General features: G+C 32.8%; 1 protein-coding gene across 13 annotated transcripts in view; it reads left to right on the top strand.

Annotated features, from left to right (window-relative positions):
* The window catches only part of NOVA1 (NOVA alternative splicing regulator 1), a 181,742-nt gene that overhangs the window by 105,697 nt on the left and 57,395 nt on the right, over positions 1–18,650 (top strand). For 11 of the 13 annotated variants that reach the window (XR_001466732.4, XR_001466730.4, XR_005860043.2 and 8 more), the window contains one exon: positions 658–729. The exons of 1 other annotated variant lie outside the window; for it this stretch is intronic. Coding sequence is in view for 6 of the 12 variants with exons in the window: in XM_046941754.1 (XP_046797710.1) it covers positions 658–729 (72 nt within the window). In the remaining 6 variants the exon portion in view is untranslated. Of the gene's footprint in view, positions 1–657; positions 730–10,580; positions 10,627–18,650 lie in introns of all 13 variants that reach the window. One more of the 13 variants, XM_040700984.2, reaches the window with a different exon arrangement.

The raw sequence follows: 18,650 nt of genomic DNA, 5'->3' as shown, positions 1-18,650 counted from the left end.
ATAAATATATTGTAGCAATTTGTTGTGAAGGTATTAGTTGCATGCTCATCCATGCATTGTTGTTTACATTTTTTCACACACCTCTCAATTAAAAATGATCAATTAATATTTTAGTAATTAGTACGTTGCTGAAAGCTCCATAGCTTCAGTGTAATTGTTTTAAGGTATTGAACACAGTTTGCTGGCTATAGTCCGTGCTATAGAATGGTGCATTATAAAGTGCCACAGTAAATTTCAATAGTTTCTTTCAAACACTGGCCCTGTTTGCTTGTAGGCTGATAACTGTTTTGGGTGTGCTCATTGAACTTGCTGGAATTTGTGTTTTCTAGTTTTCGTTTTCCCCAAGAGAAAGAGAGAGGAAAGAATATATTCCTCATGTGGCTGGCATATTTTTTAGTATTTATGTGAGTTCACCATCTTGATTTCAAGTCATGAATTTGTTTTTACATGCATAAGCATGCATATTTACATGCATTATTTATCCAATTGACTTTAAATTCCATTAAGTTCCAATGAGTAGGAGAAAGATTTTGTCTTAGGCATTTTTTATTCATTTTAATTTTGTAGTTATGTTACTTTTGTTGGTTTATTTATTTTTTAACTGTTCAGTCTAAGGCTTGTAAAGGTTGATTTGCTCCTGAACTGCTTTGTTCCCAGACATTGCCATCTTCCCCAACTACCACCAAGTCCTCTCCATCTGATCCCATGACCACCTCCAGAGCCAATCAGGTACAGTATCATCCTACCATCTACACCATACTTTTCACGGGTGACAGCTTGCAAACTGGAGAAAAAGATATGGTGGGTTAAGGATTTATTCGTTCATTCACATGTGTACACCCATAACCATAGATATCTAACTCTTATTAGAATTTGGTAAATTTAATGGAAATCTTTTTTCTTCTTTTGTTTTGTTGTCTTCTTTAAGATCTCAGATAAAAACAATTTTTTTTTAATCTTGTAAAATAGTATTATTTTTTTAATTTGGTTAATAAATAGTAAGGATACATACTGGTATTTCTGTAGACAGAATAAGTGTTGGTATGTTTATGTATATATGCACACACGTATTTACTTCCTGGATAAATTACACTGGAGTTACCCATAAACCCTACTTAATCGGATGTATATCAGCCTGGCAATAGATTTTAGATTTTATTTACTTACTGGTTTCAAGAATTTTCAAATATGTTTGTGGACAGTAACATAAGGACATTGTTTAAAGATGTTTAATGATTGTTGTATGTAATAAAAGATTTTAAATGAAAATCTCTTGATTTAGAATGGAGTAAAATTAAGTCACCTTAAAACATCTCAAATACATCTAATTAATTTTAATTCACATCTACTTTTTAAAAAGCATTAACTGTACTTTTAGCTCAATTTTAATTACAGTCATTTGTACCTCTTTTAACTGCAAAAAAACAACCACATGTCCACTTCATTATGTCCACAAATCATCATTGTTGTGTATCTTCCTTTTTTATAAAAATTGTTAGTTATTTCATACTATTCTATTTAGAACTGATTCATGCTTAAGAAATATCTTATTCAGTTTTTTAATGTGCTATTAAACTTAACATATTTGGTGTTCAAATAATATAAGTATTCAATTAACGCTAACAGTTTTTTAAACACAGGCTCTGTTTAAGTTAGGTGAGTGCTTCTATCAGACCTTGCACAAGTTAGTTCCAATTCCAGATTAATTTTCTTCAAAACAAGCTAGTTTCCTCTTGAAGTTAACATTGATACTAATTACTGATTCTCTGATATTTTGTGAACTGTTTAGAACATTTTGTCTGTATGAGCAATTTTACATATAACAGGACAAAACATATTAGAGCAATATAGCATATTAAAGCAATATATCATATTTTTGATCAACGTGTAAGCACCTGTTGACAGCGACATCTAATACAGAAAATAATGAAATTTAGAGAGAAACAATACAGATAGAAGAACTATAAGAACACTGTATGTTGTGATATCCTTCACTTCAATTTGAAAGCCTGCTTCCATTCCAGCAACAGTTGTTTGGCTTCATCAGCATTAAATGACAAAGATAAAATCTTTGCCAACAGCTAGGGATATTTTATGAACAGTCTGCTCTGTTCAGTCTTTATTCTCTCCCTCTTAATTTTAGTGTTTATGTATTTTAATTAGAAGGTTTTGAAAATGTTGGACAAATAGATCTTTTTTAAAAGTGTTCTTTCTTTCTATTCTTTTTCCATTTGTTTTATTTTTAATATGATTCTACCCTGCTGATCATTACTGAGAGATAAAGGAATATGTGCTTTTATTTAACAGAAAATACTATTTGGCTGTTTAAGTAGCATCAGGGAGGTATCTACTTTTCATCTGTTCTGTGAATTTTGAATGATCAAAATTACAGTGTATCATATTAAATTTAAATGTCTTTTAATAGCTAAAAATATAAATCTTTACCAAAAATTGTTCTATGAGAATTTTATCAAGTGATATAGCTGGAATATCCAAACTAAGAGAAAAGTATATGCTTTGTATACTGCCTGTATCCCACATTACATCTGCTAATGCATTTTATCCCTAGCTCATATTCAGTTCCATTTTCATAGAAATAACCAAGACCTCTTTTGAGCTGCATTAAAATTGTATAAATGAAAAAGAGTAATACATTCTGTAAATGACTTTTGGAAATGCATTTATCGTTAACCCTAGAAATCTTTACCGGTTTTTAATTATTTTATCCCAGCTTTCAAGCTTTCATTTCCTAGTAGTTTCTAACCATTTCAGCAGCAAGCACAAAGCACACGATAAGGCAATTAAGGCTTTTCTGTTCGTGCTTGTGATAAGTGATGTAGCTGGCAATTGTTCCTAGACTGTAGTAGTGATTAGTATTCAGCACCAGTATGTCGAAAAGTATCTGCACTGCGGCTATGACATGAAAATAGGTTCCAACACAGTAATCTAAAACCTGTCAGTAGTCTAGTAAGTAACCAATGGGAGACTAAGAGAGAACAAAACAAATTTGTTTTGATCTATGGCTAGGTATAATGATTCTTAATAGAAAATAACTGTTTAGGTGTGGATTTTCTCACAAAATGTTATATAAAGATAATATGAAGGAGCTTATTTAACTGAATAGAAGTCAGGAAATTTAACAGTAAGGTGGAAGATTGCGCAGCCTGCTCTGTGTATATAATAGCATATAAGACTTAAGAGCATTCAATTTTCTATAATATTTCAATCATGACAAGACCGTATTTTATATTAAAGATTAAGAAAGGTGATTAAGCAACATTTTAGCAAGGCTTAGTGCTGGTAGAAATTGTTTGCTGTTGGAGTGAGATTTTAACTGAGTTGTAAGACTCCGTATGAGTCATTGCAATTAGAGACTTGTTGAGGATGTCTGTAGATGAGCTTACATGATGATGTGATCCTTCCCACTGTACCAATACAGCAGTTGTTTTCTTCTGACAGGTTTTGCATAGTGGACAGAGCAATTCCTAGGCATAGTATTTACCACAAGATAAACCAGTTCTGTCAGCAGAAGTCAGAGGACACTAGGCAGGAAATCTAGCTTATGTCACATCTTCCTTTCAGTGACTTGATTTGCCTCTATCTGGGTGAATTCATAACTCCCTTTTAGGGCAATTTCAATTTTTGTTCAATTTTTGCTTTGTTCTTATTTTGAAAAATTCAGTGATCACAAAACTGCACGTTGAATCATCGTCAAGAGGATGGTAGTCTCTATATTAGCCTTTTATACTGGAATAAAACTCTCTCTTCAGATCTGTCATGTTGTGCTATGCTGAATTCCCATGAATGCAACAGAAACCTATGCATGGAGAATATTTTTCTTTGGTTTTGTTCCAGGAAAATATGCATCTGTCAATATTATTGTTGCAAATGTCTAATTTATTTTTTCAGTACTTCCTTGGACATTTGTCCACAGTATAAGGTAATGCAATGGAAACTTTCAGTAAGGAAGAACCAAAGATAGAATTAAGGACACCCAGAATGCATTTCAAGTAGAATGTTGTGTTTTTTTCTCCTCTGTATCTATCACTGAAAAGAACAACTTGAATCTTTTTGTGTACTTATAGACGAAGAACTTCAGCGTTACCCTCTCATGACAGCTTTTTTTAAAAAGAAAATGTTCACATATGACTACAGCAGTGAAACTAGTACCCCTGAAATTGGCAGAATATAGCATTACTTTTGTTTATCTGAAGGAAGAAAACAATTTTACTTTTCCACAGTACACTTACACTTCACATGGGAATTTCCTTTTAAAATTGATAAATAGTACCATGAACATCATGTAGAACATGCTTTTTTTTTCCTACTTTTCTACCTTGGAAAGGTACAGATGTTAATAATTATTTTAAGTGAAAGTAGGCACGTATTTCTATAATAAAAGTGTTTACATATTGTTTTACTTTGTTTACAAGTCTGTTTTTCCTCCTTATCTGACTCTTGTTCTGATATGACTTATTTTAGAGGTAAACACAAGTGATCTAAGGCTAGATTTTGTATCTATTTCATGTACACCTGTAAGCAAAATTGCAAACCATTACACAGTTTCTTCTCCAGTCCTCCCCTTTTTCCATGAGATTGATGTTGCTTAACTGCTGGCTGTCAAAGAGTAAAAGGCCAAAACAGATGTTAGCACTTAAAGTCAAGAGGGAGATGGGTACAGCTATTCTTTCCTTCCCTTACAGCTCAGACCGACTTAAACTCACTAATAGGCTTATTCCAAACTTTGTGTCATGAACTTACTATCAACTTTTTTTTTTTAATGCACTATTTTGTCCCATGCTGTTTATGCTTTTTAAATTATACCTTATACTTTTCACCTGAAAGTATTTTATGATTTTGTACATTACATGCAGTCCTCAAGATTTATAGCTTTTTTTGGAGTATATCTGTTTCATATGCTTGCTGTAGTATCTGTAATAAATAATACTTTCAAATCTTTGTATATTATGGGACAAAGTCAATTTTCTTGGTACTGCCTGTACCCAGCAAGTATGGCTTTAAAAGCCATTCATGGCTTTTAAAGAATTGATAAACACATCTCTTTTAATATCTGATTTGTTGTAGCAGATGGAAGAAGAAATAGCACAGAAAACATTGTTTTTATCATCAGGACATGGACTTTGAACAAAAGTACAAAATATTTGTACAAAACTAAAATGCTCACTGTGTAAATCTTGAAGTGCAAATAGAAATTTTAAGTATGATTTCAGGATACTAGCTACTAGCTAGTTCCCGTAGGCTGTACAGATACTATCTCTTTTTGCTTATGAAAATTTGATGTGAAAGTTATCCAAGGTACTTTGTCTCTGATATTTTAACTTGAACTTTTATCTAATTCTAATTCTCTTATTCTGATGTCATTTCTTACAGTGGTATTGAAAACATCTGTTTCATTTTTAGATCTCTCAGAATTTGACTGATGCTGGATGTATCATTTGATTTTCCAAACCTCAATACCATGTATTTAAAAGCAAAGTCAATATGAAGTTATTTAGCATTTTTATAAAAGGTGCTGTACAGAGCTGTTCGTAGTGTAATAGGGTTGTCAAAAATATGTGTTGTGGTAGTTCACAGTGAGAAAATACAAATAGCAATTTAACCATTTCAACCTGCTGGATTGATCATTGATAAGTACAATCATTTTATTTACATGAGATCTGGTTTGCACTCAGAATAGTAATATGCTTTTTGGAAGAGACTTCATTTAATAAGCGGTGTTTCATATGGACGCATCATGGAAGAATTTAGAGCACTGGATTCTAAAATTAGAAATTCATTGAAAAACACAAATAAAATGAATTATGAATATATTCTTCTAATTATGGTACCAGACCATTTTTTATTTACAAGTAGATTTGGTGACAACTGTAAAAAGTTCATCAGAATGTTTCAGGAAATAGAGACAAGCAATAGACTCTGTAATTTGCATAGGTTTTACTGACTTTTTCTGGAAGGATCCCTAACCTACGTTTCAGCAAGAAGTAATCTGAGTAGCTGATCTTAGCAGCTACTCAGTATTTGGTGTTCTTTTGTAGTCTGACCCAGTAATAATTTTGACTCCCCATTCAACATTGTGTATTGCAACAGTATTAAATGGACATGCCTACAGTAGTTGGAAAAACACTTTTCTTTGCAGTGAGAAAAATCTGTTAAAATTCTAGATTTATAGATGTTTTTATGGATTGTAAATTCATGTCTCTGTAAAGTGAACTTCTTTTAATAAGATGACAGTTCCTTTTTAGATTACGTGTTGACTATGGAACACTGTGGATAGCAAGTAATGAGTAATGTTTGAGAAAGTACTATAGGGAGACTTATTCCCTTGTTCAAGTGAGAAGACTCCAGTAGAGGTTTCAGTGCCTCAAAGGTAACATTTCCTGCTTCTTTTCAGCTGAAACTCTTAAATGAAAATAAGATCCTGCATTGAATGTGCAATAGTAAATTTTTTTGCTATCTAAAACATCATTTCCTCAACTTGTTTGTAGGACTACTACAGCAATGCACTGCACTTTCTTGCAGATAGAATCTGCCTTTTTCATGTTTTGAGAATTCAACAGTGAGAGTTGTAGATATATGTGAGATAAACCCATGAATGGAAGTAGGAGCCTTCCTGGTATAAATGAAAAAAAAAAACAACTTTTAGTGTACCAGTCATAAAAACAATCTTGTTGATATATTGTGCTACAAGAAGTAAGTGGCAGAATGGTTTTTCTCTTACAGAGCATACGGTGCATCTCTTGAGGCCTTTATCTGTAGCATAGCATCTCAAACTTCAGGTAGTCTATACCTTTTAATATGTTTTACCCTGCAGTCAAAAGAGTATGCAACTTCATCTTATTCAGAAGCAGTATTTTCTCATAGTTTTGTGTAGAAAACCTTTCTTTTCGACTTGTCTGAATTATATTTTGGAGGATAGAAAAATACTAAAAGTCAAAATATAGGATATAAAACTGTCAATTGGGACATCTCAGCAAAATCAGTGTGTTTAATATCACCAAAAGTATTTTATTATTTCAAAAATAATAATAAAGGAATATTTTAATTTGAAATCCTTTTTTTTGTTTTGTTTTGTTTAACCACTGCAAATAATGAATTAAAACTAATTCAGATTGTGTGTAGCTTTATATAAACTGAGATGATAAATTATTTTTAAGTCTCACAAGATCAAAAGTGGTTAGTAAGTATATTGACTTTTTCCACTCTGATTTTTGAGGTTTTTTAAAATTTATATTTGTTGGTAGGCTTTTTCTAAATTAAAAAAAATAATAATTGTAATCCATGGAAACTGAAGAATACATGTATATTTTTCATAGTAACTGAGGCAGTAGTAAATGTGAATACTTTTTCAGTGTATCTTTAAAAATATAAAAAAAAGTTGTAAATCCAAACTATTAGTATGCAGCTTCCAATTTATTCTTAATAACATACTTTTCAAAGGTAATGCAGACAAAATTACACACATGTATATGCATAAATGTGTGATGTTTGCACATAAGTACAGCTTCATATGACATTTGTGCCTTACCACTCCATTTTGTTCAGGAAGTCTTTTTTTTTTTTTTTTTTTTTTTTTTTGCCTCATGGATATTTACATCAACTAGCCAAAATTATAAACGTATGTAAGTTATCTGTACTCAAGTGTTGCTTGTGCCTCACTTTTGTAATGCATAATTGAACTTCAAAAGTTGTTAATTACTTTTGAGTTTAATTTCTTATTTAAGAGATATATCTTTACTGATATTTGGCTCCACATATTTTTATTGTAGGAGAAATCTAGCCAAGAGCATGAACATATGGAGACAATATGCTGTGTAATTATGTGATTTAATAATAAATGTATGCAATTTTCCCCACTGAGCCAAATATTAGCGTGAATCCAGGATCTTCACAATGCAATTCTACACTCAATTATTTCTTGAATTTATAGCTTTTATTGATAAGCTAGGTTGACTTAACTAGCTGCTTTATCTTACCACCTATCAATCGTTGTTTCTATTTACTCAAATAATTGTTAATTCATTTCCTCCATCTGTTCCAGTATTGTTTTTCTCTTTCTTCTTCTTTCCCAACAATACTCACTGCTTCCCCGGTTCCTGTCTTGGTTAAAAAATGTTTAATTGAAAGTCTATAAGGGGTAAATCAGAATGCATATGTACATATAAATTAGTCATATACACACAGAATTACTGGGATGAATGTTAAGTTCTAAACCAGTACTTAACTTATCTATAGGTATTGATATATTTCCTTAGACTATCAGCTTGATATGACCTCATTCTGTTCTGTCTCTGATTCTTGTCGGAGACATAGCATAAGCCTCTGAGATGAAAGTTCTTTAGTAGTTTGTCAGAAGACTATCAGCATTACAAGGCTATGCACTACTGTAGTGATACAGTAATAAAACTGTTCTTTTTGTAATAAAAGTTTCTGGTAAATAGTATTTTTATGACCTAGAGAAATATGATTATTTAAGTAATGCTTTATCTTTAAGTGTTCTTTACTTCCTTTCTTATTTGAAAGCAATTATCAAATGACGTCTTTGAGATTGCCTTCCTGAGAAATCCATAGACTAGTTCTTGCTATACAACATCATTATTTTAGTAGTTACTCAATAGTCAGTACAGAAGGGATCAAGCCTCTGCTGCTAGTCATCTGTTGCAAAGCTAGGTGTTCAGAGTAGTCAGTAAGATGAGTAGGATCTGGCCATTAATGCCACAAAGAATTGCTCACCTAGGAAGGCCAGATGAATTTTGCCGAGGCTGAATTTCTTGCCATTTTTCAACCCTATCACTCTCAAAAACAGTGAAGTTAGAACGATCTGCAGGTCAGAGAGCCTCCTATTTTCACTGAGCTGAGACATTTACATAAAGTCTGCCATGACTTGAATTCACATCTCCTTTCTTTTTCTAAGAATTGATAGTTACATCAGGGTCTTAATTAAGAATAATGTAAAAGAATATGTTACAGTTTATTATTAGCTTATTTTATGGCCCACAAAAATGTAAGGGTGTTCATTTAGTTATGGTACCTTACTTTTCTATCACCTACGTTGGATGGTATTTGCAACATTTGTTACAGATGTAGCTAGTAATTTATCATTCCATTCTTGCATATTGGTTGGGGATGCTGTAAGATTTATCTTTCACATTACTTAACAATTTTGTTATCTGTGAGAAAAAAGCATGTGCAAAAATTAGGTCAGGATATATCATTAAAAATGTCCCGTTGTGTCTTTTCTTATCTCTGTATCTGTAACTGTAGACTGAATAGAACAGATCTCATCAAGCTGAAAGACATACAATGTATATTCATTCGTATTGTTAAGGGCAGAAGTTTGTAACAAACTGTTCCTTTCTTCCACAGTGTTGTAATGCAGAAGGCTTCCATTTGTTTATATGTATGAGCACACTCATGTCTGACATTATTGCAGCTCTGAGATTCTAAGATATGACTTGCTCTTTTCTTTTTCCTTATTGTTCCTTAGAATCAACTGAATCGTAAACAAATGATTTAAAAGGATACTGCTGATTATGTAGCTTCTGTGTCTGCTGGAACTGTTGGCTAGATACTAAATGTGATAGGACTGTTTTGCCAAAAGTCACCAAGTATTATGGAGTCATACGTAGAAGTATCGTATAAAAATATATTTAGAAATATATATATTAGTCATTTTCAGGTGATTAAGGATTTATTTCTTGTATTTATAATTCATGTTTTACAGCATTACAATGACTAAATAAACATTTAGGAGTCTCTATGAATCCCTCTTTTCTATGTCATAGAATTGAAATGATTCTGCTGGAGCATAGTAGTTTCTTAGTTTTGAAAAAAGAAGACTCCTGCAGATGGTATAGTGTTGGAAACCTAAATTTTCTGAATCATTGAATGAATGCGTAGCATTTTTTGTAAAAATCAGCTTTGGTGAAGATGACCTGAAAGCAGCTTAGAAGTGCTAGCATCCGTACATCCTGTCTACTACAGTGGAAGGATTAATTTTAAATGTAGCTTTCAGAAATTGATTTTGACCATTCTTACCTGAAATCTTGGAATGTGATTTTGATTTTAAATTTGGATTTAAATCCTAAATGAATTTGAGAATCTGATCAGCAATGTCAATTAATATTAATTTCTAAGATCTGATTTTAAGCTTTGCCCTGCTTTCAATTTTCGGTCAGCTTCAATTTTTCAGTCAGATTTTAGGGATTCTCTTGAGAAGTGTAGAAAAGTCCTTGTTGTTTATGTACTTCCCTTCTTTTGTGTGAAGATTTTCCAAGGAAACAGTCTACAGTGCTTCTTTAAACAGTAAGTTAATAACCTGGAGAAGCCATGGTAACATCTATAGCTTTTGTGACTGGGAAAGCATGAAAAAGGAAATATCACCTGTGCTCCAAATTCAGTCATGAAAATCAATTTCTTCAGGAATCTGGAGTGGGTTTTATGAGTTTTTAGGGTAGATTCTTGTTTAATGCAAAACAATAGGAATTTTCTTGATGCCATCAGAGATACAAATTTGTTTTTAAAAGAATGTACACTTATCTTTTTTTTTTTTTTTTTTGTAGATTATTTTATACTGAGTCTTTTTACAATGTCTTTTCAGCAATTCAGGTAATTATGGTACATTATAATTAGGTGATGTCTTTCAGTTAAAAGCATCCAAAATTACCATTCTGTTCGTTCTTTTAAGAAAACCATCCTTGTGTGTTATGGAATGTTAGCAGGTGTTCACAGAATACCACACAACAAATACAAGAGGGGAAAAAAAAAATCACAGGAATATTTTAGGGGAGAAATACATCTATTTTAATTTTAGCTACAGAATAGGCTTAACATTCTGCTGCCACTGAAAGTGTCATTCAAATGTTACTGGACAGAGTAGTTAGTAAACCTGCTTTCTGTCATCTCAAAAGATGTTTCATCTGAACAATATATATATATATATCTTATTTTCTGCATCTTTGTCATACTCTGCAATTGAGTAAAAAATTAAGATCTATGCTCTTGCATAATTGAGTATATAACCCTCTTTTTTTTTTTAATTATAAAGATGTGGAAAATATAAATGAAACTACATGAAATACATTGCACTTTTGTACAAATGTAACTTGAAACTTATGAAATATTAATGCGTGAAATATGGAGAGTTGATTTCATGCTATTCTTATATTATATTATATATAAAAAAAACAACAACAAAAAAGAACAGAAGCTCCTTCTCTGTGTTATTAAAAATATGCATCACAGAGAATTCATTTACAAGAAAATTCACAGAATCATAGAAAATTCAGTTTCTTCCATTCAAATACATCCAAAATTTGTTTTCATGAGATGTAAGAAACTAGACATAGACTTTTGTCTGTAATTTTTAAATAGTTCCTACAGCGCTAGGTAATCTCATTAAATTAACCACCTGTATAAACATCAGTTTTAATATTTATTCACTCTGCACATAGAACTTGCATATGCACAAATTTGGTATAAGCTGCTGTTTACAGAAGGTAGCCTTTCCATTTCTGTGTTAGAGCACCACAGTGAGAGAATGGCAACTAAAGCAGGAGCCAGATAATTTTTTGTTTGTTTAAACATGATTTCCTAATTTCTTTCAGTGAGTTGTTTGCATTCCAGATTACATATTTAGTACAAATCTTCATGTTTATATTTTGAAATGGGCAGCAACATAACTACATTGTAGAGAATTGAAGAGAATTGAAAAATACTTTTTTTGTTGCAACGAAGAGTCAAGTTTTAGTATAAAATACTAATTAAAAATGTTCTCAATGTAAGATAAAGCAAAAATGTTTGCAAAATAAATAAGTGTAATATTCTTTTATGTGCTGAATCTTTCTCCAGTTTGGTTCCAACGTAGTAAGCATTTTGATTATAAATAGAAATAATTCTGAGTGTTTAAGCTGAACTTACTTTTCTATTATATGTTAGTAACTAGGTCTAAAGTAATACCATGAACAATGCAGCTCAGAAAATAAACACTTGTGAAAAATAGTAGAGAGGGAATCAGACGGTCCAAATTCCTGCTCCAATTTAGGGGCAGATGCAAATACATATTTTAGGTTATCCTTTTGCACTGTTATTCTAACTTTTTAAATTTTTAGATATCTTGTATGTTTTTAACATGGGTAGGACCTGTCTTGCTTACAGTAAATGTTTCTTTCAAAGGACCTGGTAATCTTCTATGATGTCATCACTGGCTGAGTAGATGAGGGGAGAGCAGTGGATGCTGTGTACCTTAACTTCAGCAAGACGTTTGACACCATCTCCCACAACATCCTTGTTATGAAATTTAGAAAGTGTGGAATAGATGAGTGGACAGTGAAATGGATTGCAAAGTAGCTGAGTGGCAGAGCTCAAAGGGTGGTCATCATCAGCAGTGTCTGGTTGGAGGCCTGTAACTAGTGGTCTTCCCTAGGGGTCAGTGCTGTTTCTGGTCTTGCTCAACATCTTCATCAGCAAGCTGGATGAAGGGGTAGAGTCCACCCTCAGCAAATTTTGCTGATGGTGTAGTGCTGGGAAGAGTGGCTGACACATCAAAATGCTGTGCTACCCTTCAGTATGACCTCAACAGACCAGAGCGTTGGGCAGGGAAGAACCTGATGAGGATCAACAAGAGCAAGTGTAGAGTCTTGCACCTGAGGAGGAATAACCACATACATCAGTATAGGTTAGGGGATCCCCTGCTGGAGAGGACCCCTGTGGAGAAGGACCTGCGTGTTCTTGTGGAAGACAGGTTTTCCATGAGTCAGCAATGTGTGCTTGTGGCGAAGAAGGTCACTGGTATCCTGGGATGCATTAAAAAGAGTGTGGCCAGCAGATCAAGGGAGATGATCCTCCCCTTCTACTCTGTCCTGGTGAGGCCACATTTAGAACACCGTTTCCCGTTCTGGGCTTCCCTGTTCAAAAAAGTGAGATCTTCTAGAAGGAGTCCTGCTGAGGACCACAAAGATGGTTAAGGACCTAGAGCATCTACTGTATAAGGAAAGACTGAGTAACCTGCATCTGATCAGTAAGGGGTAAAGAATACTGAGACGGGATCTGATAAATGTTTATAAATATCTAAAAGGAGGTGGGAGGCAAAAGGATGAGGCCAGGCTCTTCTCAGTGATGAATAGCAATAGGATGAGGAGTAATGGCCTCAAACTTGAACATAGGAAGTTCCATACAAACATGCAGAAGAACTTCTATATGGTAAAGGTGCTGGAGCACTGGAACAGATAGACCAGAGAGATGTTGGGTCTCCTTCTATGGAGATATTCAAGACCCATCTGGACGCCTACCTATGTGACATACTGTAGGGTGCCTGCTTCAGCAGTTGGACTCAGTGATCTCTTGAGATCCTTTCCAACTCCTGCAATTCTGTGATTCTGTGATGAATTTAAATGGACTTGGAAGAAATACTAGTTATGAAGACAGGAATACCAAAAAGAAGCAAATAGAGAAATTAAAAAAAAAAAAAAATGAAACTCATCTTGTAGTATTTGCAGGTAAAACATATGCAGAAAATATTGTAAGTATGTTTACTTATTGTGATGAGAAGAAAATCTCAAGAACACTAACTAGAATAAAGATGTGCATTGCACTAAGGTACAAAATAGCCTCAAAGTATCTCATTTCTTTTTATAATCTGATTAGTTTTCTTCACAGAATCTTTTTGTAGTTGCCTTCACCCCACATCCAAAGGCTGTGAGAAGAGAGAATGTAACCAGTTTATATGTTTTCAGAATAAGGTGGTAAAAAAAAAAAAAAAAAAGAAGTACAGGGTCTGAGAACTCACTGTAGGCACTTGGAAATGTTCGTGTGAGAGAAACGGGAATGAGGAAGGGGGAAAAGAGTCATGAGCTTTAAGTGTGGATAGTAATGCAGGTTTGGTGATGGTTCTGCTCACCAGAAGGATGTTTCATGTGTGTGGATACACAGTTGTTGCTGCTACGCATGGATTATCTCTTTGCAGCATAAGGGAAGGGATGAGAAGTGGCATAGAATGGTGTCTGAACATCTAGCATTCAGCCCTTAGGATTGAGCGAGGACTTCTAGTTCAGTAAATCACAGGACTTGCTATGTCAGGGACATGTGTAACAGGTTATTATGCAAGTGGGCTGTCAATAAAAGGAGAGGGATTAAGGAATTAGCTGATGCACAGTTCAGGAGTCTAGGATTTTTGCAGCATGAAATGGTGATGGTGAGTTAGAGCAACTTGAATTGTGTTCTCAGGACATAAAGATTGCAATCCTTCAAGTACCAACCACCTTCCTCTAAGTGCTGAATTCATCAGATCTTTGCTAACATCAGTGAGAACTGAAAGCAATAAACTATTCTCAGGTTTGAGCCCTTCAGAAGCACCACAGTTTCTTGGACTGTTGTACTTCTGTCAAGGCTTTTTAAAGGCAGCGATCTGTTAGTGAAAACACTGCAGTGAAATTACTTAGTATTGTTCAATCTCTTTTTGCAGGAGAAGTATTAAATTTGGAGCCTGATTTTGATGTTACTTAGAATAACACAGAAAGGATTAGGGTGATGCCAGTGGAAGTAATTAATTTGCTTTGTGAATAAGCAATTGTCATGATTACAATTATTTTTCTAAAATCTGTTTAGCATGAGATGAAGGCTAAGTTCCTTCCACCCCTACACCCCACCTCACAGCATTTGAAAAAACAAACAAACAAAACAAGTTACTTATGCATTTTAAACTTGTTTATTATTGGTTTGGCTACTTTGTCTCCTTTTTGCAGCATAAATTTCTATGTAACCAGGAGCATACACATGAACCTATGGAAACCTAACCTTCCTGGATACTCAGACCACTTAATTTGGATGCTATCTGGATTATTCATTTCTGTATCTAAATCACTTTCTGAACTTTTTATCTATAAAAAGAGAGCAAGAATACTTCCTGTTTTCCCTGCTGCACAAGGGAGTACAGTATTTATGTACTGATGGTGATAGAGATAACTAAATGAAATAGATCTTAGCTTTTCAATTTCTGTTTGGGTAATAGGAGTTGGGACCAAGAACATTATTGTTTGTTACTGATATATTATGCAACACTATCAGTTTTTGCCATAAAGAATTGATATTCCAATATCCAAACCATGGAAATTCAAGTTAATACAGGAAACGGATGGAAAATTATGAATCATTTTCAAGATTGATATGACCTAAGTAGAAATTCTATGTTTCACTTTTTAACATAATTATCTCAATTTTCAAATTTTATTTTCAAGACGTTACAAATACCAGCACTTTGTGTTTGGATGCTTCAACGTAATGCAAGTGTCGCCACTTATTTCAGCAAGAGCAGGATTTTACTTACTCTTTTAAGAAAAAGGCATAAATTTCCATTTATATTCTGTTAAAAGTGAATTTTAATTGTAAAATATTTTCTGTGACGTCTTAGTATAAAATTGGTATGTTGTGCATATTATTTAATTTTTAGATACCTGTAAATTTTTAAAAGTTGTGGTATATGTTTATTGGTGTAACATCCACCCTTGTAAGGTTTGTATTTGAAAGCATAATAGTGGTATATTCTTATAATAAAGCAGTTCAAAAGTGTTGTTAGCTAGAACATACAGTCTGATGTTTCTAGAATAATAATTCAGAGTTTGTATTTCTCAGAAGCAGAAAAGAAAATTGTATTATATACATCCAGTGAAGCCAAGATTTATTTTCCAAAATGCAACATAATCTGTGTAGCAAAAAAATTCAAGGAGGCAGTGGATGAGTATAGGGAAGGACATCAGTTTGTATCTTCTCTAAAACTAGGCAGATAATTCTGTTGAGCAGTCAGAGCTTTTAACGGTTAACCAAATTATATTTTTTGATGTCAAGCCAGAAAATGATAATTTCTTAATGAGAAAACATTTTTTATTATTATTTTGCATAAAGAGTTTTTCCTTCATTTTGTATCTGAATTAAATGATCGTAGTGTTGAACTACACCGGTTTTTTAGAGTAATCCCAGCCATATTACGGTGACCTAGATTTTCATATATATAACATACATAGCTATGGAATTGTGTGTCCTGCAATGCTGTCCTAAAATTCAGTACTCCGTTTAATTCTGTAATGATGTGTCTGGTTATGAGATTATATGTCTCCAGAGCTTTGCACTGATGATGTCGCGAAGTCTAGTGTCAGCCCAGTTCCAGCGTCAGATTTCAGATTTCTGCTGAGATTGAGATTGAAGTAGCAGTTGCAGACTTTTTTGAAGTGGGAATTAATGGCATGTAGTCCTTAGGAAATTATTGGTTTGGTTTTTTTTTTGTTTGTTTTGTTATTTGCTTTGTTTTGTTTTTAATTTCTTTGTTATTGCTTGGAAGATATTCTAGTTCTTTAAGGATGTTTTTATATAAATTAAAGTTGAAATTAAATATCAAGGTTTTTTTTTTAACTAACTTTAACGTCAGGACCAGTTAAAGAATTGCAAATAGTAGTACATCTGTGGTGGATCAGTCTAGTTTTTCATAAAAATTTTAAAATATCTTGTTTGAAATGCAAAAATGATTAATAGGGTACTCACTACGTAGATATCTTAAAAGGGAAAAAAAAAAACAAAACTAAACGACACCTCCAGAACTCTGACAAATAAAGCAGTAACATGAGCTCTATCAAATCTCTCAACTAGATTCACATTCCCAGCTTCACAAACCAAAGATCTGTGAAAGATTTCAGGTAGTTTTTTCTGATTTTATTAGGAATATGAATTTGTTCTTACTTTTTTTTTCTGAATCCATTATTTGTTTCTATACCTTATATTCTTACATTCTTCTGCACATACGTCAGCACTTATGCCTAACTTAATCAAAACTTTGCATGTTACTTATGAAACCAAGCAGGATCTGGCAAGTTATGGTTGTCAGAATCTCCAAATTGTTAGCATGCCCTAAGTCAAGGGAGTCAGTTAAACTACATACTTGATAAAAATATCAACATTCATTATATTTAGCAATTTCTTAATTTTGTCTCTGGATCATACATGCTGGTTATAAAAAAATTATGTCTTTGTCTTGCTAATAGAAAAGTTGAAAGAAAGAGCACCTCAAAATCACTTGATATGTTGAGCTGCATTTTAAAATGACCGTGACCTTTCCTTACTTAAAAATGCATATTCATAAACTCGGGGATGTTTTCTACAGGATTATGTAGCTCATGGATGGCCTAGTCTTTTTTTTTTTTTTTTTTTTTTTTTTTTTTTTTTTTTTTGAGGTCATACTTTTATGTTACCTGTAGAATAAGTCTGCACCTAATATTTTTTTATTTGTACCTTAGCGTATTTTTTGTTATGAAGTCAGGGAACTTGAATAAAGTGCAAGGTTTAATATTTACTACAAAAAAAAAAAAAATCAGTGCAAAATGCACTATGGTACATTAAAATTTTTTAAGGTACATACTATGTAAGTAGAACATACAAATGTTTTTTAGCTTCAGAGTATACTGGACTATCAAAAACTTGATTTTGGTATTGTCAAAACTGGAAATATCTAAAATGGATAAGATTAGAAAAAGCTTATTTCTAGGACATGCATTTTTATTTCTAATTAGCTTGATTTCATAACAAGCTTGAATTTGTAATGAAGTAACATGAGAATGTTGCTAATTTTTGGTTGTAATTTTAATTGACTTGTTGCTGAGATTTTAGGTGCCATTTTGGTGATAAGAGTTACAAATTTATAAGTGCTATTCCTACTTACATACTCCACAAAACCTAGATGAATAGTTATCAATAGGTTACTGAAAATGTATTTTTGTAAAGGTAAAACTTCATATTAGTTCAATATTATGAATCAGATGGTACCTTAAACATTAGAATTGTAAGACTAATTTGTGAATATATACTGAAAAAAACAGCTAAGTATAATAAGTATAAGCATTGAATTATTATTGTATCATTCTTCACTCATAGCAATAAGTCAGTGAGAAATAAATTTGTGGACATTAACGAAACTTGTTTAAATAGGAGGAAGGTTAGGATTAACAGGAAGATCCCCTTTGTTTGAAGACATTTGCGTAAACTTTTTAAGAGGGACAAGCACCATATTTTTTATTTTCAAAATCTTCAGCAGTTAGATACGCTCTCCTACTGTTCTTCATCTTCATAGGCTGGATAACAATAAGGTGTACAACATCCTGAACTTTTGTATTCTGATATGGGTAACAGGTTCAATAATCAAGATCATGTCAAATTCAAAATGAACCATTTTATCTGTCCACACTATGCTACACTTGCTTTCATTAACTGTTTTTTTTTTTTTTTAATTATTTCTACATTATTATAGATCTTTTAGGGGAAGCTAATTAACATGAAACACATTTTGTCTTAGAATTTGGTTTGCAACATTAGCCTGGAAGGAGAGGAAAGGAATCAGATGAAAACACTCACCTTGAGACAATCTATGATAATCTTTCATGTGAGAATAATACCTGCATTCGTTTAATCTTTTATCTGAAATGTACTGTGTTGAAAGCAGTATATTATGTAGAATGATTAATGATTTTCCTGTTATTCTCTTTAATTCTTCGTATTGTACATTTGAAAGAGATGCAGAGCATTAAAAAACCTGATAAGCTGTATTTCATTTTATTTTTTTAATCTTTTCTGTTAAAGGCATATTAACTAATTTG

The sequence above is a fragment of the Gallus gallus genome, chromosome 5 (genome assembly GCF_016699485.2).
Source record: "Gallus gallus isolate bGalGal1 chromosome 5, bGalGal1.mat.broiler.GRCg7b, whole genome shotgun sequence".
NCBI classification, from domain to species: domain Eukaryota; kingdom Metazoa; phylum Chordata; class Aves; order Galliformes; family Phasianidae; genus Gallus; species Gallus gallus.
This window is presented reverse-complemented; position numbering and strand designations above follow the sequence as displayed.